At 44.4% G+C, this 25319-nt stretch overlaps 1 protein-coding gene across 1 annotated transcript in view; it reads left to right on the forward strand.

The window, feature by feature from the left end:
• Nucleotides 1-25319, forward strand: part of PTPRT (protein tyrosine phosphatase receptor type T) — a 632313-nt gene that overhangs the window by 587019 nt on the left and 19975 nt on the right. The window contains exon 13 of the mRNA XM_049650393.1: nt 5970-6105. Within this exon, the coding sequence (XP_049506350.1) occupies nt 5970-6105 (136 nt within the window). The remainder of the gene's footprint in view (nt 1-5969; nt 6106-25319) is intronic.

The following is a 25319-nucleotide window of genomic DNA, read 5'->3' on the forward strand; positions in this document are numbered from 1 at the left end:
TGGGGAACTATGACTGCTTTTATGCTCCTCTCTACATTATAGTGCTGTATCACAGGCTTGAGCTTCAGCTGGATAGTGATTCCACATAAAAACCTTTCTTTGTGTTGGCCCCTAATTTACCCCCATCACTCTACCCAGTGATATTAGCTCCAATTTTTAAAATTAAAGGGATCGATCTATTCCATCATCCACAGTGGCTTTTCAACTTTTTGAAAGCAAGAGCTAAGTCTCATGTGAATCTTCCACTCTCTAGGCCATGAAGTCCTATTCTGACTGCCGTTCCTCCAAAGTCAATGATCTCTGATTTTAGTATGCACTGAATAACCTACATACCTTGTTAAAATGCAGGTGCTGATTGATTACATCTGGAATGGGGCCTGAGATTCTGCATTTGTAATAAGCTCCCAAGTGATACTGATGCTTCTGGTCTTTGGATCACACTTTGAATGGCAAGGCTCTTGACCTGTCTTTACCCTGGAGCCCCCTCTCCAAGGGTAGAGTCAACAACTGGATAAGCCTCACCAGAGTGACCTGACTAGTACAGTGTTAAGCAAAGCTAATTGCCCTTGGTGGATATCAGGAATCCTTGGGGAATATAAACTGGGATGGTTGTTTGGCAGCATGGGAGGAGATGGTAGGGAGATGGAGCATGGTGACTGGACTCTATGTATGGAGGAAATACTGAGGGAGAGGGGAAGACTTCAAGAGACCAAGAGCTATTCCTTGGGCACCAGGTTTCCATATGCAGCAGTGAGTAGGTAGTACACTGAAAGCCAGATGTGAACTCTGAGCTGAAGCTGGGAGGAATCTGGATTCTAAGACATCAGTGATTTCATGGACAGAGGACAGAGGGCAGCAGCAACATCTTTGAGAGGACAGGTTTGGCCTTTGGGAGTATTCAGAGCTCAGAGGGCCCGGTTGGCTAAGGTATAAAGTTGGGCATGCAGCCTCATGTAGAGACAGTAGTTTCCTGTCAGTGCGGGCTGAGTTCATAAGATTGTTTTTGATGATTACATCACACAAGGGACTTAGGTAGAGGCTTGAAGCTACTCCAGTTGGATAAATTTACCACCTGGTGCATAGCTGCCGGTTCTGATTTACGTGGACTATTCTCAGGCTGCTCCCAGTGGATGGCAGAGATGAAGAGGACACATCCAAGTCCCTCCCCCTTCTCTCAGTTACCAGGCTTATCCCTGCTTAGTGGATAGAAAGTACCCAAGGCCAGAAAGAGGTCTTTTTAAGGGACTGGGAGACTGATACAATATGAAGTTTGACTCTCATGAAAAGGGTGGCTTAGAGCAAAAGTAACACACCTCCCATGTTGCTTCCAGTTCTTCCTCTGAAAAATTCCTCTGGATTTCTGGCCAATGAGTCAGATGGCCAAACTTCTTTGTGGACCCAGTCCTGGCATGTCCTTAACTACACCTCTGTCAAGGGCAGTTCATTATAGTGATAAGGGGGTGAGCCCTGTACACAAAGTCCCATCTCTGAAACTCACTAGTTATATGGCCTTGGACAAGTCATTTAACCCTTCTGTGAAGTTTCTTAATCTATATAAAAGGGGAAACAAAACTAGTACCTCCTGAGTTTTTAGAAGTTTCAATGACTTCATGTATGAAAAGTGTTGGGCACATTACTTGGCACCCAGTAATAGATCAGTACATTTAAGCTAACATTTTATTTATTTATTTACTTATTTATTTATTTAGAGAGAGAGAGTGTGTGCAGGGGAGGGGCAAAGAGAAAGGGGGAGAGAGAGAATCTCAAGCAAGCTCCATGCTGTCTGCTCAAAGCCCGATGCGGGGCTTCATCTCACAAAGGTGTGAGATTATGATCTGAGCCAAAATCAAGAGTCAGATGCCTAACCGACTGAGTCACCCAGGTGCCCCTTAAGTTGATTTTTTTTAAGTAGTAGTAATTGAGCTTCTGTTTGATGATGAGCTCAGTGCCTGCCTGAGACAGCCCATCGTATTGCTAGGAGACCCCCCCCATGAGCCAACCCTTATGTGCTTCCCCATAAGTCTTATCATAGGGTCTCATCTGCTCTGTTGAGAACTTATATGTAAGGCCTCATGTAGATTCGTCTGACTCTGCACCAGGCGCAGGGCTAGCCCATGCTCTGTCTCTGTCCCTCTTTTCTTCCTCTCAGATGAAGGAGCCACATGGGAATGCTGTCTGGCCTTCAGTCCCAGAGACATTTCCTCTGTACCTGTACCACCCACCTTTAAGTGCTGTTGGCATGCTTACTTTTTCAACAGAGGCACAATTCCACAGTAACGCAAGCAAATGCCCTTGAAAGGGTGCTAAAGTGGACATTGGGTTGGCCATGTCCCAGGGCTTGTTCTTGTCCCTATACCTGGAGTCTGGTTGGGCCAGCCAAGTATAACTCCTCCTCATCACTTCCTGTATAGAGTTTGTGATTTCAGCCCTGATGCCTGTCGGCTGAGCTCACTGAATCTGTCTAAACCACTGGCTGGCCTTTCCAGATAGATTCCCTGGTTCAAGTATGTTCCATTGTTGGTTCATGGTCACCACTTAAATCTAGGGACGTCTTGGAACTTAGTTGGGAAAGGGTTTCTAACACATATCCAACACCTTCACTTTCCTTTGGATGGAGCTTGATTCTATCCTAGGAGCAGTGTTTGACACAGCTGATTATTCCTTCCTTCTTGAAACACTCTTCTCTTGGCTCTAGGGCACTCTACACTCCTGGGTTGTTTTATTAACTGTCTGGCCACTCCTCCTCTGCCTCCTATGCAGGCATATCATTGTCTACCCACTCACTAAGTGCTGTAGACTCTCTACTCTCTCTCTAAGCCTCCTTCTCCTTTTACTCTTTATTCTTTCCCTGGGTGTCTCCATCAACCCCGAGCTGCAGATACCATCTATCTGTATGCATAAATCACAGATTTTTACCTGCAGCTCAGACTTCTTTCCAGAGCTCCAGACCTGCACTTTTAACTGCCTCCTTTTCTAGAGTAGATCTCCAGCTCAGATTGCCCCAAACACACCCATTCTGTCTCTACAGCTATACTTTGCCCATTGTTTCTTGAGCTCATAAACAGCACCATCACCCACCTTGTTATGAAACCAAAAAGTTGTGGTCATCCTCCACAGTTCTTTGCCCCTCACTCTCTGCATCCATCCCAGCAGCAGGTTTTATTTATATGCATTTCAGTAATTATCTCTTTTATTGCCATCACCATCTCCTAAATCCACACAGCTATCATCTCCCACATGGATGCCTGCAATGGTTTCAAAATTTGTCTCTCCAAGTCACTTTGGCTCCACACTGAAGCTGGAATGATCAGTCGGAAAAGTAAATCTGACCATATTATTGCTGCATGAACAACACTTAAATGGCTCCCTGCATTTCATGGGGTAAAGAACAAAAGCTTTCATTGTAGCTTCTGATGCCCTGTGTGGATGGGCCCCTGCTGCCTCTTCAGCTTCCCTCTCATCATGCGCTCCTTGCTTTCTTGCCCACGTTATTCTCTATTTCTTTCATTTCTCAAGTGCACCAGTCTCCTTGCCCCATCACACAGCCTCAGCCAGTGCTGTTCCTTCCACGGCTCCCACTTGCTCCTCTTGTGTTCTCTGCCCATGTCTTCCCAGGAATGATTCACTTCCCTATTGTGTGCTTCCCGAGTGCCATGTGCCTCTCTTTTCTCATTGTTAACAGATTTGCAAGCTTACTATTATTGATTCTCAGTTCATTAATTCTGTCTCCTGAGTCCCACCCATCACTCACAGTAGGCTCCTCGAGGGCAGGGACTGTGCCTGTTTCACTCACCACTGTGTCACTGAATGCCTGTGCTTGTGATCATTTACTGAAGGAATGAAGTATGAATCTCTTTAAGCCAAGCCAGTAACAGTGTTCCTAGGGTAATAACATCCTCTCCAGGGCTCTTTTGCCTTTGTAGCCCCAGTCTCTAGAATAGGATCTCACAGCAGGCGCTAAATAAAGTTCAGCTATGCCAGTGAATGCTCCCGAGCCAACTTCCTTCCTTCAAATCCAAACAGAAAGACTGACACAATTGAAGAAATTGTCATCTGAGGTGTTCAGCTTCCTTTATGTTTGGTACACAGTGGACTAGCCTTATCTCAGAAAGCATGACTCCAAACTAGGAAATGGGGGCTATGTATGGTTCCTTGGAACCAGCCCCCATTCTGGAATATGAGACCAGCCCTGCCAAAGAGGTGGTTGGCTAACTCCCCCATGAACTCACTGAGGCAGAGATAGGCAGAGCTTGCTCAGGCAGCCCTGGGATTTGATGAGCTGGTCTTGCCTTTAGCTGATTAAGGGAACTGAATAAAATCTCTGACCCATAAGTCCATCCAAGAGAAGGATCTCTCATCCCATAGACAGCATTGTTTGGCACACAGTACGTGGGTGCTCAGTAGCAGATGAATGAAGCAAACAAACATCTTTATATCCTTCAGTCACGTGTAAGCCGACAGGAGGAGGGCAGCCTGTGTGAGACACTGACATTAGAGAGCTGAGAGCCACATTCCCTGTTCTTGAAGACTTGCCGTTCCCACGGGGGAGACTTGTCCCAGTTACAAGAGAGTTTGGGGAATGTGCTCTGATGGGGGAAACACTTGACACTCTTAAACAGGAAGAGGGGATGCATCCTTGTGCTGAAGGGCTGTTCTTAAACATCAGTGGGCTTGGGGAATCAGAATCGTAGCTTATGGGCATTAGCTTTCCTTCAGTTCAACTGAGTTCTGTGAGCACGTGGCTGAAAAAGGAGAAATTCAGTTTGGTTCCATGAGAACAATGTGTGTGGGCAGCAGTGTCTTCCCTTCAGCTAAACGTCGAACAACCGCAAACATTAAGAGAACACCTAGTACAAGCCAGGCTCGGTACTACCATGAGGAAACAAAGATAAAGGAGGCATAATCTCCCCCCCGCCCCAAGGTGCTGGCAGAGCACTGGAGGAGACAGATGGAGAAACAAATAGCTAATAATATCAGTATATTGAGGTATGTCCAAAGTGTTACAGAGAGTTAGGATTTAGTAGAGAGAGAGGCACTCTCCCAGGGGCACAGGCAACCAGAGGAGACGCAGATGGTGATGAAGAATGAGCTGGTGCTGAAGTGGCAGAAACTGGGAAGTAGGGATGTGCCAGGCAGAGGAGTCTTTGGACTTAACCTGCTGCACACAAATGTGGCGCTGGGGAATATGAACGGCAGCAGGAAGAAACTCACTCAGGGTGCTGGTAACCCGTGGACCACTCTCCAGAAGTGTTCCTGTAGGTGTCTACAGTGAGAAGTGGCCTCTGATCCCCGGTACATTGCCTGAAGAGACCAGGCTGAGGTATTTTTTGGCTACCTGGAACCGAATCAGAGAGTTTGTACCTGGCAGAGCACATAACATTGGCATTAAATTCCAGAAATGGAGTTAGTCACATAGAAGTGTTTTCTGAACCCCAGGAAATTAGCTTTAATGCACCAAATTTCTGCCACACTGTTTGTTTCATAGAAGGTAAAACAAAAACTTTATGCTTTTACCTTTAAAATTTGAGTGATTTCAATCATGTTACCTTAACACAAAGCTCTTGTTTTCACCATTTACCAGAAAGAATAAAGTTGGGTTTGGGATGATTTCATGAACCCAAGAATAAAACTGTAAATAGATCCATGGTTTGATCCGAGGGACAAATCAGTGTGAGGGATGAAATGCTCCACTTGACCTCACCAGAGGATAGGGATTCCCTGTCACAGCAGTTGTGCAAACTTGGGACTTTCACTTCATTTCTCTGCACCTCAAAAAAGGGGGAGGTATAATCCAATATCACAAAGGATTGATCCTCAAAAAGGGTACAAGGGACAACATGTGTCATGCTCTTAGCACAGTGCCTGGCACATAGTCAGCGCTCAGTAAGTAGAACCTGTTGTCATTATAATTGTTTTCTGGTCGTATGTGTGAGCCTTTTCCACATCTTTCTTCTTCTTTCCCCTTGAAGGTGCCTCCACTCAGAATTCTAACACCGTGGAGCCAGAGAAGCAGGTAGACAACACCGTGAAGATGGCCGGTGTGATCGCTGGCCTCCTCATGTTCATCATCATTCTCCTGGGCGTCATGCTCACCATCAAAAGGAGGTGAGTGGTGCTGCCCTGCAGACTCTGCTGACCCCAGCTGGCCCAATGCTGCCGTGTGGCCAGGTCTTTGCTCTGCTGATCTCTTCGGAGCAAGCACCTTCTTCTGTGAGTGTTCAAGTCCTGAAGTAATTGAGCTAATTGTGGCTCATTGTGTTGGCATCTGAAAGGTGTGTGCTGCCTGCTTGGCAAGTGGCCCTGAGATGGTCAGTTTCTTAGGGAACCATCGATCCCTATGGCTGGGCCACCCTGTTGTGCCATGGGGTTCCATGTCATGAATCTTCTCAGAGTTAGCTGCTCTGTTGTGATTGATCATGTCTCATCAAGGTTACTGGGGAGCCCCAGAAATACAGATGCAGGAAAGTAATGCTTTATTCTTTTTGCTTTCACTCACCCTGATTTCTCTTTGGTCCGCCAGCAGCATCCTACACTGCCCCCTGCATGGCAGAGATAAAGCCTCCCATGGGGTGATAGTCCCAAGGGAAGATTCCTTCCTACTCCATGTCCCATAAGGCCTTCCCAGCTGGATTGTTGCTACTTGTTCTTTCTGAACGGATGTCTTCCTGGGCGTCTCTGGTCCACTAACACAGTTATCACATGTTGCATGGCTCATGAAAGCCAGGTACAGGCTCCTCCTTATCTCCAAGATTCAACACACTGACATCTTCTGTTTTCAGACATTTGCAAGGCTTGAGGCTAACGCAAGGGAATTGCAGAGAGGGAAAGGAACCATTCATCCAGGAAAGCTGATGAATATCAGCTGTCACTGTCCCAGGATGCACTGTTATTCCTCCAAACCGGAAGTCCTGGGGCCCACCTCTCCTTAGCCCTTGGACTGCCCCCATGTATCCATGTCTACCATGCACCCTCATGTCTTCTCAATTTCAACATCGTGGTCCCAACCTTGGTCTCCACCTTCCTGCTCCCCTCCTCTGCCAAAGCAAACAGAACCTTTATCTACATTACATTATGTGCTTCGGTGCACCCTGCCACCAACTTGAAGATACTTTTACATCATTAAACAAGCCACAGCCTGAAGCTCTGATGTCTGGTTACTGACAGAGTTCAGAGCAAACCCAGTAACAAGGACCAGGGACTTACTTCCATCTGTGGAAGGAAAAGTGCTCGTGAAATTTGTGTCTCACCAGAAAACAAAGGGACAGAATGCCCTAAAGACAAAGTGCCGCTTCTATCTAAGGACTCTCATGAATATAAGGAAAGTTTTTTAAAAATCCCCTTTTCCAATTATCAGTGAGTCAGAAATACTGGGGTTCCCACTGTACATGGCAGTCAGCCTTCTCTTAGCCATTTCAGCTCCAGAATATCCCTGTGTCTTTCATGACTCTGTTCTGAATCAGCCAGTCCTCCCTCTGGCCAGGATATCTTACTGGTAGGACCTTGTCCTTTTCTTGACATCTTTTGTCTAACAGAACCACTCCTTTCCTCAGGCTCTCAGCAGAATAACTGGAGAGTTAAGGTTCTTATCCAGCTACTGATTTTCTGGTTGGAGAGGGGGAAGGGTAGGTACTACATTAATATTGGGGAGCAAGAGCTCCCAAAGCATTGAGGACAGCATTGCATTGTCATATCATCATCAACCGTATGACCATATTGCAGGTATCAGTGACAAGTCAGCTATTAGATGAAGTCAAACATGAAGTCTGGTTTCTCTGGGGGCGATGGGCACATGTAAGATTGCTGACATGTTTCTTAGAGTCACAGATGCATTAGAGGCAGAGGTGAGCTGGGGATTGTCTACCTGGAAAAAGTAACTGATTTAATAGAATCTCATTCCTCTTTGATAGACCTGAAATGTTCTCATTCTTTGCCACTGATTTGTAAGTCAGATAAGCTCTTCCAATTTTGCTCTTTCTAAAGCCTGGCTTAACCCACGTCACCACCGTCTGTGAGCTTGTGAAGAAATTTCACTTCCTTCTCCACAGCTATTTCTGCAATGTGTGACTTCTCAGGAGGGAGGAAAGGGCTTTCTGTTTCCAGGGTGGGAACAAGTATAAAGAGAGCCCTTTGTGTGGCTTTAACCTCTACTGCGTGTCTTCATCATCTCTCACCTCTATCAAAACTGTCCATCAGACCCAACCAATAGGCATTACATGACCACCATTTGTCCTGAGAAGCAAAACACAGATGTTTTGGCAGTGAGGGGGGTGGGTGGAGGTGGAGGCTGATCAGTGTTTGCATATACAGTATCTTTTGGAGAAAAGACCTTTTGCTGACCTACTTGATAGTGATAATTTACAGATAGGTGTAGGGCAAGGAAAGGAGAGGAGAGGAGAAAGAGAGCATAAAGGTAGGTCTACACACTTTCTAACCTACAGTGTCTTCTGATGTCTAGAGATGCCCCCAAAAGACAGTGGAGCATTTGGTGAGCTCCCTTAGATCTTCTTACTCCAGCCCTGTGTAGAAGTATGGGGAAAACTTCATTGTTCAATTGAGTCTGTCACTATCTTACTGCTGGCCAGAATGCTGCCCACAGCTACCTAAAAAGAAGAGATATTACACAAAAAGAAACCCCCAAATAATAGGCAGATCATCACAACTCAGGACCCTGGTGTGTCAGCATCTCTTCAGTGTCCCAGTGTGACCTAGAGTTCGTTCCTGGTTGCAGGAACTCTCAGAAGTCAAATGCCTGCTATGTCCCCTCCACTGATTTGAGCTGGGTCTTCTTCCTCACCTCTACAGACATGGGAGTAGTGGTTTCCTGTTTTCTCTGCTACTAAGGGATTCAGCTGGCTTGAAAACTTCCCCAAAGCTTCAGACGAAAGGTTTCAGTACAAAGGAGATGTCCCTAGATTGTTCTGTAGAGTTCATCATCACTGGCCTTCTAGGGCTTCCTTGTGACTCCCTAAAGAGAGTCTTTCTCTTGCTTTTAGGTGTTTTCTTTTGTGATACTGAAATAGAAAGCCAACTGAGAATGGGCTAGAGATACAGAGGACCAATGGAAGGACTTAATGAAAGCAGCTAAACAATTTACATTCCAAAGGTGGGGGTGGGCAATAGAGGGGTAGAGACATAGCCTGAGGGATGTTTTGTTGCTTGGTTGTTTTGTAATGGATAGAGAGGATGTTGAGAAATGTAAGGTTGCAGAAAGGGGTCTGAAATGTTGGGGGGTGATTCAGTTTTTTTAACGTCTATTTATTTTTGAGAGAGAGAGACAAAGTAAGAACAGGGGAGGTACAGAGAGAGAGGGAGACACAGAAACCAAAGTGGGCTCCAGGCTCTGAGCTGTCAGCACAGAGCCTGATGCAGGGGGCTAAAACTCAGGGACCCATGAGATCATGACCTTAAGTGAAGTCACACACAACCAAATGAGCCACCCAGGAGCCCCTGTTGGGGGATGATTCAAACAGGATTCCCTTACAGTTTGCAAAAGATACAAGTTAAAGTATTTTTCTTTTTTGTAGTACCTTTGGCTGTTTGGAGAGGATTTCTTTGAATGCAGACCAATGCAGAATCAGGGCTACATGGAGATATAAAGGTTTACATGAGCATTATAAGAAGGGAGCCTGAAGCCCCTCCCTGATATATCAAGTTACTTACCAGGATATTGGATATTGGCTGGATGATTGGCTCCATCCTTTACTCCTGGTTCCCTTGATCACATGTGGACCTCAGAATGGTCTAGAATGGGTTTCTTTATGCACCTAGGTAATAGAACATACCTCCTTTTCATGACCACCCTGTTGAGTTTTGAAATAGAGACTCATTACTACAATCCTGGTCATCTTCTTCCCTGGCCTCCTCCCTTTAGAATTGCTAGACATCTGGGCTAGACATCAGTTGGGCGGCCAGCTACAGCTCAGGTCATGATCTCACGGTCTGTGTGTTTGAACCCTGTGTTGGGCTCTGTCCTGAGAGCTCAGAGCCTGGAGCCTGCTTCTGATTCTGTGTCTTCCTCTCTTTCTTCCCCTTCCCTGCTTGCTCTCTGTCTGTGTATGTGTGTGTGTGTGTGTGTGTCTCTCTCAAAAATAATAAACAATAGGGGCGCCTGGGTGGCGCAGTCGGTTAAGCGTCCGACTTCAGCCAGGTCACGATTTCGCGGTCCGTGAGTTCGAGCCCCGCGTCAGGCTCTGGGCTGATGGCTCGGAGCCTGGAGCCTGTTTCCGATTCTGTGTCTCCCTCTCTCTCTGCCCCTCCCCCATTCATGCTCTGTCTCTCTCTGTCCCAAAAATAAATAAAAAATGTTGAAAAAAAAAATTTAAAAAAAAATAATAATAATAAACAATAAAAAAAGAATTGCTGGACATCCTCTCCCAAAGAAATGTGCAGCCAAAGGGTTGCTAGGCCACCCCTGTGGTCCCTTGGCTTACTACCTTAGGGCTCTGGGAGCTTTCAATGAAAATTAAGGTGGCAAGCTCAAGCTTTAATGCCTTAACCTTGATGTTTGAAAGTATTTATTAGCCACTCACATATGGGAAGTTCTACATTTTAATGTTTGTTTGAGTGGATATGCTCATATGGGCTCATGCCCACAAGCTTGCCATAGTCCCAGTTTATTCCTTGGGACATACTTCCTAAAGTCTGAGCATGGTCCTCCAAGGCTTAAGGCATAACCATTTACTTTTGCATGGGGAAACAGTGAAGCCAGGTTAAGCAGGATTCTTTGGTATATTTGTTCCCCAAGCCTTGTCTGGATCCTCTATTAACTTTTCATTCCCTTTTTACTTTTCAAATGGAAACTGAGCAACTTTTAGGAGACGTTTTTGAAGTCAGTTCCCACACATGGTTCTAGCCACTTCCTTCTCCCCTCCTCTTCCCCCTGCCCAGCTCTTTCTGCTCTAGCCTCAATTTTCTCCCAACCAGGTCTGTCCAGATAGTAACTTTTCCAGGAATGAATTTGAAGTATCTTGAGTTTGAGATATGAGAGTCTACTTTGAGATAAATGTGCATCTCTTGGTGTACTTTGATTCTCTGTGACTTCAGTCTGCCCCAGAAGTTCCCAGTCTCATGGGTACATACATCTTGTTTTTGTGGACTGGGAAGCAGAAAAACTGGGTCCCATTTATGTGCTGTTTGCCTTGGAGATGCAACAAAGCTCAGCCTTTCCTTTCTCACCTGTGAGATGTGGCTAATCCTATGGGGTTGTTCTGAAGATCAAATGAGCTAATGGTCTGGACAGGCTTTATTTCCTATCCCTGCCTAAGTGGTCATAATGCACAGTATTAACAGAGACATTCATCTCACACATGACCATCACCTGTACCAAGCCAGCTCCTATGCTAATATGCGAAGAGCAGTACTGCAATCAGTACACATCATCTAAGCTAATTTGTTTATTTTCCATTTAAACTGTCACCATATTGTGATTTTAATACTACAAATAATCATGGTAGGATAGGACATTGGTACACCTTTGTTTGTTTGAGAAGAGGAAACTGAAGTTCAAAAAGGTTTATAAGTTGCCCAAGGTTTTGGGTACAGTTGAAATACAAAACCAGGCTCTGTGACTCCAGAGAGTTAACTGAATGCTGTTACCTTCTATTCTATTAGTCCACGCAGACTGGTAGAGAGTCAGTGAATCCTGAAATAGGAAGCCGGCAACCCAGGTTCAGGGGTCATTTTCTACTGCTCTCTGCTGTAATGCATATTGTGTCCCTGAATCAAATGTCAGGTGTTTGTGTTCACCTACAAGTTTCCTGTCACTCTCTAACCCTCAGCCCCAAGTTCTTCCAAGTAGGACTCCCAACTAATACCTCTAACATGAGTCTTCCCACAAGCCCCCAACCCCAGAAAGATGCATTGATACTCCCCTGCATGTAGCCACTGTACCATGTACACAGGTCTTCAAGTGTGAATTTAGCCACGTGGTGGTTGTCATTTTGCTGGCGTCAAGGTGAAAATGACCTGAGAGGGCAGGATCTTCTGCTTTAGCCTTTTCTCACTCTGTATCATCTGCCTCTGGACATCTGCCTTGAAAACCCCTCAAGGTTTTCATGGTCAAAGCCCAAATCATCACCTGTCCACTGACCTGCTCACAGTCCTGTGTCCCCATCTCAGTGGCAGGCACTCCCTCTCACTCCATCAGCCAAACTGATAGGGTTGCTTCGCCCTGATACTTCTGAACCCACATCTTTACCTTCTCTTGGTCACACCCTCTCCTCACTCCCTGCACTGCCCCTTCCCTGGTGGAGGCCCCCATAGCTCTATTGTATGAGTCTCCTCCCCAGCCCCACCCCTCCAACCCATCCTCCACAATGCAGCCAAAGTAACATTTCAGAAAGGAAACTTGTACTCCCAAACCTGCTGTCTAAAATCCCTTGATGGCTTCTCCTGCCTTATAACAATAGTTCCTGGGGTAGAGATGAGAAAAGAAGCACATGCTTTAGGACATCTGGAGAATTTTGTCAAGCTGCGCTGTCCCCCTGCTCACAGTAACTCTGGAACATTTCCTAAAGTCTTACTCTACTGTTATACCCTTGCTTGTGAAGCTTCCTCCTCGTTCAATACCTGTGTACCTTAGTTCCATGTGACCACATTCTACCCCTGTTTAAGATCTAATTCAAAAGCTGCCTTCTCCAGTAAACCCTTCCTGACCTCCAATCTAGACACAATCTCTTCACCATCTGGATCCGTTCTGTGAGGATCCGTATTGTATCCTGTTATATTTGTCATTTGTATTCATGTCTTATCTTCTTTACTAAACCATCAGCTGTCTATTCTGATTCATCCTTATCACAAATGTGCCATGTGGATACTGGGGATTCCCTAAAAACATGTTGAATGGAGGAGTCTGGTGAAATTAGAACAGATGGGGCCCAGAATTAACACTCCATCCCTTGGGCAGGAAAGCTTCACTCAGGACATAGACCTAAATATCAACATGGAGCACCAAGAATAAGTCCAGTCCTGTGGTGAGGGTGTAAGACTAAAAGGGCAGCATAGGAAAGATATAGCATGATCTGAGTCTTCAGGGAACACACTGTCTATCAAGGGGGGAAAAAAAAGAGTGAGTCAATAGGGAAAGGGAACTTGTGGGTCAGCCAAAGAGACTGTGCCACTGTGAGATTATAGTGTGCTGCAGATCACAAAGCTGAAATGTGGAATTGAAGGAAAATGCCCCAAATCACATAGCTCATAAGTGGCAGAGCTGGGTCTCAAACTTGGCCCGTCTGATAATGGATATGACACTCTTAAACACCTGAATGTCTAGCCTGAATGAAATATAAAATAGGACTTGCTGAGATGCTGAACTGTAAGTCATGATTTTGAGTGGTTTGTTGCAGTGGGCAAACAGCCCAAATTAAGGATGTCATGCTGTTTTGTCCACCCCATTCTAAACAGCTCCTTGCTCCATCCACTGAAAAGTGAATCCTTCTGTTTGCACTCCCTACGTAGCCACTCAGGCCAGAAACTTGGAGGTCCTCTTCAGTATGCTCACATTTAATCACCTACTTTCACTTTCACATCTCCTTCCCCATGGCCATTACGAGATAGGCCCCCAACATCTCTTGCTTTGACCTCTGCAGCAGCATTCATGACCCCAGTCCCTCTCCCCTACAACTTTATTCTCACACTTCTGCCAGAATCATTCATCTAGAAAAATATTTGGTCACTGGTACTTCCTATGCCCAGTGGTGTTGAGACTGAGCTCCATAAGCTCTTTGGGAACTAAGACCTGCCAACATTTTGACATTCTCACCTTGCTAACTGACCTAACCATTCTATAAACAGTTCCATCTTCCTGGAAATACCCTTCCTCCTACTCCATCTAAATGCTCCTTGACTTTATAACTCAAGCATCATAGACTCTAGGCCACCTTATCTGTCCCCCTCCCCACCCTTTCCCCCTGAATATGGCCCCACTGCTCCCTGTGTTGCCACAATACCATTTATCACTCCAGAAGACACTAGAGCCTAGTGGTTATTAATGGAGGCTCCTAAAGTCAGACTGCTTGGATTCTCATCCCATACTCAACTATGTAAACTTGAGCAAGTTGTCTAAGCTTCACTTTCCTCATCCTCAAAACAAGGATAATAATGCTTCATAGTGAGGATTAAATAAAATAGTCCACATAATGTACTAGATCAATACCTGGCACATAAGTGACCTCCTGCTGTTTAAGTGGTAGCTCTTATTATTTGTTTTATAAGCTCCTTATCTGGCTCTCTCATCAGACATTTGGGCTGGATCAAGATCTCATTTGTCTTTCTATCTGTGGTACTTAGCAGGGACAGGCACACGTAGTAGGCCCTTGAGAAGTTTTTGCTGAGTTGATGATGGAAAGATGGACGAGTAGATGATAGATGGAGTGTTGGATTAAAGGGAAGATGAGTGGATGGATGAATAGATGAGTGTGTGGGTTTATGGGCTAGATGGATAAGTGGATGGATAAATTGCTAAGTGGGTAGATGGATGGATGGTTAGACGGGTGGAGGGATGGGTGGTTGGATGCATGCATAGATGGATACATGGATAGGTAGAAGGGTGGATGGGTAGGTTTATGAGCTAGATGGATAGGTAGATGATCAAATGGATGGTTAAATGGACAGCTCAGTCCTGTTTAGTATGGAACAAAGGAAAGTTGTGCCTCGCATCAGTTTTGTCAGCCAGCTGAAAAGAAGATTGTGTAATATGTGATTTATTAAGTTTGGAGTTGTTTTTGTTTTTTGTTTTTTGTTTTTTTTTCCTAAGCACAGCTGTCTTCCTGCTCAGGATTTTTGGTCTCAGGCAATCTGTTACTTACAATATCACTGTATCCTTGTGAATTTAGACCTTCAGTAAAACTTCTTCAAGCCTCAGAGAAAACACACATGTATACTGTGTTTTGGCCACACAGAAAAGAACTATAATCCTTGCCCTGGAAGACTTTGCAATGTAATTGGGAAAAGATAATTAATAGAAGTTTGTCAGTTGCTGTTAATCTGGAGTTGCCTTAAAGCTGGGTCAGGGATAGCACTGGCTTTTGATGACAACCAGGATAACTCAGAAAAGCTACTTTGAAGAGGTGGTTTGAAGATAGGGAAGTGTGTTGTCCTGAGGAGGTGGCCCAACTATAGGTAAATCCTGAAGGTTGGAAGCAGAGAAGCCCAGAAGGTCCAGAATATTGAGTGCAGCCTGGGGCCCAAGAGCACAGCCTGGGGCTGCTGATGGTGAGGAAATCTGGCTCAGGATGGAGGCCTTGCCATTGGCCCCAAACTGCACAACAGCAGTAGGATCCTCACTATGAGTGAGGAGTGACCCCTTAGAGCCTCAGATACCTCAACCAAAAATGAGAAACATAATGCCTGCTCCATGGGGTTATGGGGAGGATTAAAAGATTTAAGGCATGTGTCATATCAATGCCAGACCCACTGTGCTGCTCAACATACACCTGTTTCTTCCTTCATATAGACAGCATAGGCTGGTGGTCAAGTACGTGGGCTTAGACCCATGTTGTTGTCCAGCTTTAGAGCCTCATTGCTATCAAGTCCCGTTACTAGCTGCAAGATCTTAAGCATGTTACTTAACCTTCTCTGCCTCAGTTTCTTCATCTGTGGCTGATAATAATACCCACCTGTCAGGGTGGTTGTGAGGAATACATGAGTTAATATATGAGAGCCTAGAACAATGCCTGACACATAGTAAGTGCTACGTAAGTATTTTCTCTTCTTTTAATACTATTTTAAATATTCCTAAAGAGGTGAACACTTTGTTCCTGGTTACCGGAGTGAGAAGCAGCAAACCTTATATGTGTGGATAAGGTGGGGGCATAAATTCCCCTTTACTGAGCACTCATAATGTCAGGTGTTTAGCTTAATATAATTTACTTAAAATACTTTATATATTATATATCATATATAATCTGAATATGATTTAGATTAATCTAATATTAATGCCCACTTTTGGGAATAGGTAATTATCACTCCCAACTTTGACATGGAAAAACTGAGACTCAGAGATACCTAAATAGTGACTTATCAAAGACATGCAGTTAGCAAGTGGTGGTGCTGGGATGCTAAGACATCACATTTCCACTCTGCAGAGATGTTTAGGCTGGCAGTCATCCATGCCATTCACCATGGTACATGGATCAGGAAACACAGGGCCAGGGGGAGGAACATTGCCCAGAATGTCACAGTGAGCAAGTGAAAGTTCTGGGATCAGAACCCTGCGCTCTCGATTCTCAGCCTGCTTGTTCTTGACGGAATGGGGAACATACATGTCTAGAAGTCTTCATCAAATGGATCCTGCACTTTCTTCCCCAAGGAATCAAATTTCCAGTCACGGGACCACAGAGCCAGCAATGAAGGAGAGGAATGATCTCCTTACAGCATGAACCTGTATGGTTGGTGAGAGGGATTTGGTGACTTACATGGGCTCTTCCACTCCCACCCGTCACGGCAGGGAATTCTTCAACCCTTTCATCATCTAGGGTCCCTGTTCATCTGACCCAAGACACTGAACAGTTTTATGAGTGAACAGATCTTGCTGCACTGTGGCTCATTTTCCCCAGCCCAGCTTCACAAGTAGGCATGGAGCTGCTTTTCTGCCATGACTTCTTAGCTCTCAGAGTCACTTATCTTGTGTAGCTGGAGTTGGGCTCTCCTGATAAATAAGAGAAAGCCTAGAGGTCACCTGCCTAGAAGTCACCCTGCTTAGAGGCTTTGGCCACTTCGAACTTGAGAGGGAGAAATTTGAGGCTCTGAGGACATGTTCCCACCCTGCAGATATAAAACTGTATCTTCCTGTGCCAAGCAAACTGGATAACACTTGCAATTAACCAAATAACTCAAGAGGGAAGGGAACTTTTCTTGCCTATTCAGATGGATATTTGGGGACCTTAATTATCAGCAATTTTTCTCAATCCACAAATGTGTCAGTTATTGTCAGTGCGGCTAAGTCTGTAAGATAAAAGCATTCCTATTTATTTTCCTACAAAATACAAAAAGTTATAACAAAGGGAATATCGTGGACTTGTTTGAGATTTTTATTATTCAGAAGCCAAGAGCTAGAAGGGACATCAGAAAGAGATTGCAGGTAGTGATTTTTCAAACATTCTTTTGGAGAGTGGAATTCTTAGTCATGTGACATTTTAAATGAAACTCCAATTTATAAAAGAGGTAAAAATGGAGAAGAAGTGCTTGCTGGCTTTCATGGATAAGCAATCCTACCTGCTCAGTTTCCCCCTATCCCATTTCAATGAGGCTACTGTACAGAGCCCCCAGGATCCTGCACACACAGTTTTTAAAACTAATGGTCTGGTTCAGCTCATCTGAGGATCAGATAAGGAAATAAAGGCACAGAGAATTTCTTAAGGTTGTAGTCTATTTAGATTGAAAGTTGGAATTCCTTTCTCTTCGTCCAATGCTTTTTAATGATGAAGTTTGAATTTTGTTCCGGTTATCTACTGATAGGTAACAAACCTGAATTTTAGTGACTTATATTTCTTATGAACCTATGGTCTGGTTAAGGCTTAAAAGGAATGACTTGTTTTGTTCCATGATACCAAGGGTCTCAATCGACATAATCCAACTGGTGAGGGCTAGCTGGATATCTCTCTTCATACAGTTTTAGGGTCTCTCCACATGATCTTTTCATCATGGCTACCTCAAGATACTTAGACTTCTTACATGGAGAGTCAGGGTTCCAACTCAGAGTTCAAAATACCCAGGCAGAGCTACAAGTCTTCTTCCTCATCTATCCTAGAAAGTTCCAGAATGTAATTCTTACCACATTCTTTTGGTCACATAGGGCCATTCCTGCTTCAGTGTGGGAAAGAACTACACATGGGCATGCATACTGGGAAGCGTGGATCATTGGGGAGCCATCTTTTTTTTGGGGGGGGGGAGCCATCTTGAATGCTGCTACCTGATTACCTTGCTTTTGGCAAGACCTTACCTGACTTATTTAAATAGGTTCTGATGCAGTTTGACCTGAAACAGAGAACATAAAGTCATTATGGCTTTCCTTAGATCTTAAGGGAACTGTCATGTGAAGAGTGGTAGAGTAGTTCCATAAGGCCACAGAAATATGACCCAGGACCAAAAAGTCATAATTACAAGGAGGCTAGTTTTGACTGACTATAGAAAAGGACTTATAAACAAAACAGCCAACATTAGATGTGGCTTTCTCTGCATGAGTAGTGAGTTTCTCCATCATAAGAGAGGTCTCTCTCATTCCTTCTACCACTGGAAGTATTTGATTCTCAGCAAAGATGATTAGGAGTGAAACTTGCATCTCCTTGAACTTTGGGATGCTGAAATACTATGTGCATTTCTAAGAATCAAGATTTCATATAAATCTAATTCTTGTTTGTTTGTCTTTTCTTTTTCCCCTTTTTTGGACATTTCCTTCATCTGACTGCCCATCAATATATAGAAGAAATGCTTATTCCTACTCCTATTACTTGTAAGTATCGACCCGGGGAAACTTTGCTTCGTGCCCTGTAAGGGAACTTGTAGCATGCATTTCCTGCACCAATCAAGTGTCTGTTGGTTTCTCATACTCACTTCTGTCTAAGTCATCTGTAGCCCCAAAGTTTTTATTTCCCATAGATGTTTTCCATTTGAAAATGCACTGTCATTGTTGCATTGTTGATGTCTGTTATGTTTCTTCCATCTTGGACTCCTCCCTCCCCATCCCCCCGCCTTTGTTTGGAGCTGTGAAGGGCTGTTTCTCCTTTGGCAGTGTCATTTTATAGTTAGAAATCCCCAAATTTCAGGAAGAGGTCAACCTAATCCCCCTGCAGGACTTGCAGACATAAAACAGAATCACAGATCTCAGCAACTTCAGAGCCCATTTATGTCTACTTGGGGAATGTGTCGCCTTCAGGGGCTCAAAGGTTAGAGAGAAATTCATTGGCTGTTTCCACTATTTCAGCAAGTCTACAGGGAAATGGGACTTTACCTAGAACCAGCTTCATAGGTGACAGAAACATCCGAGGTCTTTGGGCTGGAATTATCTCAGTCTGGTGTTTGGCAATAGTTATCTCCTGTTATCAATGCATTTTGTTGGTAGTTATGTCTGGGCTGTTGCCTGTCAATTTTTTTGCACTTTCTAAATAAAAATGATGATTTTTCTCATTATTAAACCAGACATTTTGAAAACATGAAGGTAAAGGGAAAGAAAAACTACACGAATAGATCCTTGGTATGAAAAGTTAAGAAAACCACTGAAGTAATCCCATATCCTTAATATGCATTTCCAGTGTTTGAACATTGAGGTCCAGAGAAGTGTGTGAAATCACACATCCAGTGGGATTAAAACTCGGAATGTCTGGCTTCTGGCAAAGTGTATTGTCCATCATTCCATGTCTAGCTCTACCCCGGCATACCCCGCCTTACAAGAGAGGCCATGCCTGTTAGTGACCATCTGCTGAAGCCTTCACAGACGCAGATTTTGCCAGCAAAAGGCTCTCCCACCCCCTCTGCTCAGTGTTTCTGTCTAAGGTAAACAGGCTAGGCACTGAGTAAATAACATTCTGTTGCCACCACCATCATGTTCTATAGGAACCGATGGACCCCACCATCAACACTGAAAGTACCGGAGAACCTGTTTTGTTTGTTCATTCACTCATCTGGCAAATATGCGTTGAACATGTTCATTATGTTCCAGACACTGTGGATGGAGAGATGGCCAGGACTTTGAGCCCTACCTTCCTAGTGTTCAAGCCTGTCTGGGGACTAGTGTAAAATGAAATGCTTGAAATGTTGGCTGAGACGCACCTATATGTACTGTCCTATAGAGGCATTTACTCGGGTGACTAATTTTTTAATGGGGCAGGGGATAGTTACCAGTGTTTGTAGGGATGGATTTGCCCACTCCTGAAGAAACAAGAATTCTAAACAGAGGGAACCGCATCTGCAAAGGCACAAGGGTTAAAATGATATGGGGTGTTGTTGCTGTGGTGAAGAGAATGAGCTTCAGGAATCATGCAGCTCTGGGTTCAAGCCACATCTTTGTCACACACCAGTTTTGAATCCTTGAGGAAATCCTCAGAACTCCTTGAGCCTTATTTCTCTTAACTCTAAAATGGGGGTAACAGTGCCTAACTCAGGGAATGAGGGATTTTATAAAGTGCCTCGCACAAAGTTGGCACTAATGAAATGTTAGTTTTCTTTATTTCCTTTTGCAGAAACCATAAGGGGTCAGGAAAGTAGTGGTGGCCCCTGGGAGCTCCTCTGGCCTTCGAGAGGTTCTTCTGGCACCAGTGTTCCACAGTAGTTACAGGCATGCGATGACCCATCCCTGTCTCTGGGCACCTCACCTCCTCCGTCTGTTAGACAGTGTGCATAGCACTGTCTTTGGATGCCCACTTCATGCCAGGCACTGTGCTGGGTAATGTGGCAGAATCCAAGATGCACAGTGTAAGAGTATAGGAGACAGACTAGCAAGTACTTGTAGTTCGAGGTGCAGTGATAAACAGTTGTGCAGTTGTGCAAACTTAGAGTTCTAAGTCACAGATTTATTTAATGTTTATTTCTGAGAGAGAGAGAGAGCAAGAGAGTGCACACAAGCAGGGGAGTGGCAGAGAGAGAGGGGGACAGAGGATCCCAAAGCGGGCTCTGCACTGACAGCAATGAGCCTGATGTGGGGCTCAAATCATGAACCGTGAGATCATGACCTGAGTGCAGTCAGACACTCGACTGACTGAGCCACCCAGGTGCCCCCTAAGTTACAGATCTTAGCGTGTGAAGCTCATGCCAGCTGGGGAACTGAATGTAGTTGAAGATTCAGAGGAGGAGAACTGGAAAGGCAGACAGAGAGGTAGGAGCAAAGCTTTAAGAACCAAGTCCGTTGCAGAAGGAAGATTTGACAGTAGAGATGCAGAGAGATGGCAGTGGAGAACGTGAGCGTGTCCCAGACATCTGAGCATCAGCAGTCATTTGTGCAGGTCATGGGGTGGGTTGAGGGACAAAGCCAGCCTAGAGCCCATGAGGAGGAGGATACTTCTTTTTAACCACCAGACCCTAAAGCAGAGGAGAAACATGAGAGTGGCTACTTGAAGGGTGAGAAAGTCCTGGGCACTTATATACAACGAAGTAGAGGAGTCTGTGCAGAGGAAGAGGCTGAAGATGCTGGTGGGGGGGTGGGTGGTTAGGGGGAGGGCATGTCTGGAAGGGAAGGTCTGGAGGCAAAGTGGGGATAGGGAGCAGCCTCAGAGGGGAGGCACGACAGGTTCTGTGAGACTGTAGGATGGAGAGATGAATGTAGGTGGAGAAAAGGGAACAAAAAGGAAATGCTGACCCCCGTGATTTCCAGATTCAGAACTCCATTCTTAGGTGTAGACCCCAAGTGGGTGCTTTCAACCTGCCTGGAGAACCTCAATTCTGTTCATGGACATCAGTACCTTGCTAGGGGCAAGAAGTGGTAGCTATTCCTGGCTGACAAGGACACCCTTGAGGCACTTCTGTCTTTGCCATCCTGGGTATTTGCCAGCTGGTCAGAGCTGAGAGCACTGGGCTGCCAGATCAGAAGTAGCCAGGGGATTAGAGTGAAGAGGGACCAACAGAGTGCTAATAATGACCAGGATAAACAGAGCTGTAGACCAAAGGAACTGAGACCTAAGGACAGAGAAGAGTCTACAATGGGGCCCTTCATTGTCCAGCACATGCTAAAAAATAGGGAGATAATGTGAGTTTTGTTGTCAGACCTAGATCCCGATTCTATGTCAGACTGTTCAGACCTTGAACATACATGGAACCACTCTGAGCCTCAGTTTCTTCATCTGCAAAGTGGTGATAACAATGCTAACTCCCCAGGTTTTTGCGTTTTTGCCAGGGCTGGTGAGAGGGTATACGTAGAGTGGCTGCTACAAAGTAGCAGCTATGATTCCTTACATTCGGAGCTAACCGAAATGCCTCTCTAGAATGCCTTTTTGCTTTTCTCTATAGTAAAGAAGCTCCCAACCACTTCAGTGTCTGCTTTTTAAAAGGATATTAAGAGTTGGAATGTGTTCACGGATTAATTTGTCTCAAGGTGTGTGATGGGCACTGTAATTGTTTCAAACAGAGACATTTTAGTGTAGCAGTTCTTGAAAAAGCACTAAGTTGTTTACCAACTGTTCCAGCAGAGAGAGAGAGAGCACTTAACTGTTCCACTTAGCCTTAGGTAAATGCCTGTACACGTGTCATGGAGACAGAAAACAGTGACCTGGGCTGGGCCTTGTCTGCAGAGACTCTGGAACTCTTGAGTTCCCATATCCTTCCCATCTTTCCCCATTCCAGCATATTTGAATCCTACATCTACCCTTCAAGGTTCATATCTAACAGTGCTTCCTACAGGAAGTCTTCCCTGATTCTCTCCACCCACAGGAATGGTGCTTTTCTCTGAACTCTCACTGCAATTACTTGGTATCATGGGCAGGAAGGGGCAAATGTGTCTTAAGAATGTTTCTTGTTCTTTCTGGTTTTCCTCATGTGAATGAGAAGAGCAAGGTGATATTAAAAGCCATAACAGCTGAAGTCAACAGGGAGATGGTCTGTTCTCAAAAAGAAAAGAAATTGCAACGATTTTTAGCTACCTCCAGACCCTTTCCCTTCCTTGCTTCTCTATCTTTAAGGCAACCTTTGCTCCTGTGCAGCCTCTGGGTCTCAGTTGACTAAGATGTAAAGTGGGGACTAAAAATGGGTACCTCGCAGAGATCTTTCAAGGATTCAAGGACATAATAAAATGCTTATTATGTAGAAGATCTTCAACCAAAGTAAGAAATCACCTCCGTTGGTCAGTGTATACACTTTTTCACATCATAGGCTGTTGCAAATCAAGTATTGTTGCCTCAGTACATGTAAAGAGGAATTTAAAATGATTATATCAAGAGATACTCAAAAAGCTTTTTATGTAATTCATCAGCCACTTCAAATAAAAATGAAGAAAAGATAGGAATTGAAGGAAACCGTTTAGAGATAAGTATCAATTACCAAAAGCTGACAGCAGACATGTTGACAAGCGGAAGGGGAAGGTGTCACCATGAGGGCCAGGCAGAGATGGCAGCCATGTTGCTGTGCAGCCAAGGGGAGGACTGTGGTGAGAACTGATTCCTGCCCCCTCAACCCCCCTGCCCCCGGGAGCAGCTCAGTCCCTTTGAAAGTGCAGCCTGGGAATCTGCATCTTAGCACACACCTCAAGTTCTTATTTTGCATGCCTACTTTGAGAGCAGCTTTTCTCCTGACACCCTTACATCACCCCGATACAACTGTCCCTTTCTCAATATCACACCTTTGCACTTGGCCCTCTTCCTGGGATGCCTAGCCACCCTCTGTGCCTGGAAAATTCCAACTGAAGGGGGAAATTGCCATTCGTATTTAGGCAGACCGTATCCGTCTCCTCATCTTTGTTGTTACATCCAGCCTTCATTCCTTTGTCCCCTGACTCACTCATTCACGAACAATTCTTAGGTTATTCTGCCCGTGGTGTATTTGCACGTCTGTCTCCTTGTTGACAAGGACTGTGTGTTACTCATCTTTCATTTCCTGATGACTAACTTGGAGCCCAGAACAAATCAGACATCATCAGACTGTGTCAATTACTTGAATGAGTGCACCCAGGTGGGTGTATGTGTGAGGTTGCTACCCCCATTTTGTTTTCTCTCCCATTGAATTATGCTTTTCCATTCTCCTGAAGATAGTACCCATCTTCATACATTTTTGGCGTATGGTGATGGGGGGGGGGTGTCTTTCGGATCAGACGTATTTTTGTAATTTTATATTGGTTTTAGGTTTAGAAATGTTGTACTTGCATTTCACAATTATAAATGCATAAAATTAATGAATACTGCCACAACAAGATAGATATAAATGCAGTGGGCTAGATCATGTGCACAGATAGATTTGGATAGGGATTACAACTGAATGGATGCTTTATTGTTCACTCTATTGAATTAGAGTCTAAACACATCAGTCATAAATACCAAACAGAGCAAATCTATAAGTCAGAGGCTCTGTCAACTTAATCAGAGAAGATACAAATGAGCATTTCTCCTCCAAAGAAGATAGAAGATGTGCATACTTCAGTTTTAAGTTTATACTTTAAGTTTTAAAACCCAACTAGGTTTTAGTGATGCCTTGAGGCTTGGAAAGGTCTGCCTGTGATTCTGCTTCTGTTCTGTAAATGCATTTGAACTTTGTAAAGCAGGTAAACAGGAGTATGGGGAATACTGCTGACAGAAAGCAGTGACATACCAAAATGTGGTTGGAAAGAGAAGTTCTCATGGAGAAAGTTATGATGTGCTACTCACAGCTCCCTTCACGAATGAAGGACTTTGGGTGGATACCCCGTAGTGTGATTATAAGAGCAGAGGGTAGTCCTATTTTTTTATTTTTTGAGGCACCTTCATACTGTTTTCCACAGTGGCTGTACGAGTTCGCATTGCCACCAATAATACACGAGGGTTCCTTTTTCTCCACATCCTCACCAACACTTGTTGTTTCTTGTGTTTTTGATTTTAGCTATTCTGACAGGTGTAAAGTGATACCTTATTGTGGGTTTGATTTGCATTTCCCTGATGATGAATGATGTGGAGTATCTTTGTACGTGTCTGTGTGTCTTCTTTGGAAAAATGGATAAAGAGGTTGTGGAAGTGTATGTGTGTGTGGGGGGGTATAAAATATATATGTATATAAAATGGAATATTACTCAGCCATAAAAAAAGAATGAGATCTTGCCATTTGCAACAACATGGATAGATCTAGAAGGTGTAATGCTAAGTGAAATAAATTATCTGAAGAAAGACAAATACCATATGATTTCACTCATGTGGAACTTAAGAAACAAAACAGAAAAAAAGAGACCACCAACAAAAACACTTCCTGAATACAGAGAACAAACCACTGGTTACCAGAGACGAGGTGGTGGTGGGGATGGATGAAATAGATAAAGGGGATTAAGAGTACACTTATCTTGGTGAACAGTGAGAAATGTATAGAATTGTTGAATTATTATGTTGTATACCTGAAACTAATATAATACTATATACTTCAATTTTTAATTAAAAAAATTGTTTTTTAAAGAATGAAAGACTTACTCCCCTAGTGACCAGAATTACTGCTGGTAGACAACTCTTGGTTGACAGCCCCCTTTGGGATCATTTTTCCTTCAGAGCTGCTTCATCCAAGGTCATCCAGTAGCTATTCAATACGGGGGTGTGAGAGTCACCCCAGCTTCAAAACTTCCCGTGGGGTTGCCTTAAGTCTTCATTTCCCATGCATCACCAAGTTCCCCTTCCACCCACTCTTTCCCTTCCCTTCCCTCACCTGTCTTTTCCTTTCCCTCCCATAGATGT

This window comes from Panthera uncia, assembly GCF_023721935.1.
Source record: "Panthera uncia isolate 11264 chromosome A3 unlocalized genomic scaffold, Puncia_PCG_1.0 HiC_scaffold_11, whole genome shotgun sequence".
Lineage (NCBI taxonomy): Eukaryota > Metazoa > Chordata > Mammalia > Carnivora > Felidae > Panthera > Panthera uncia.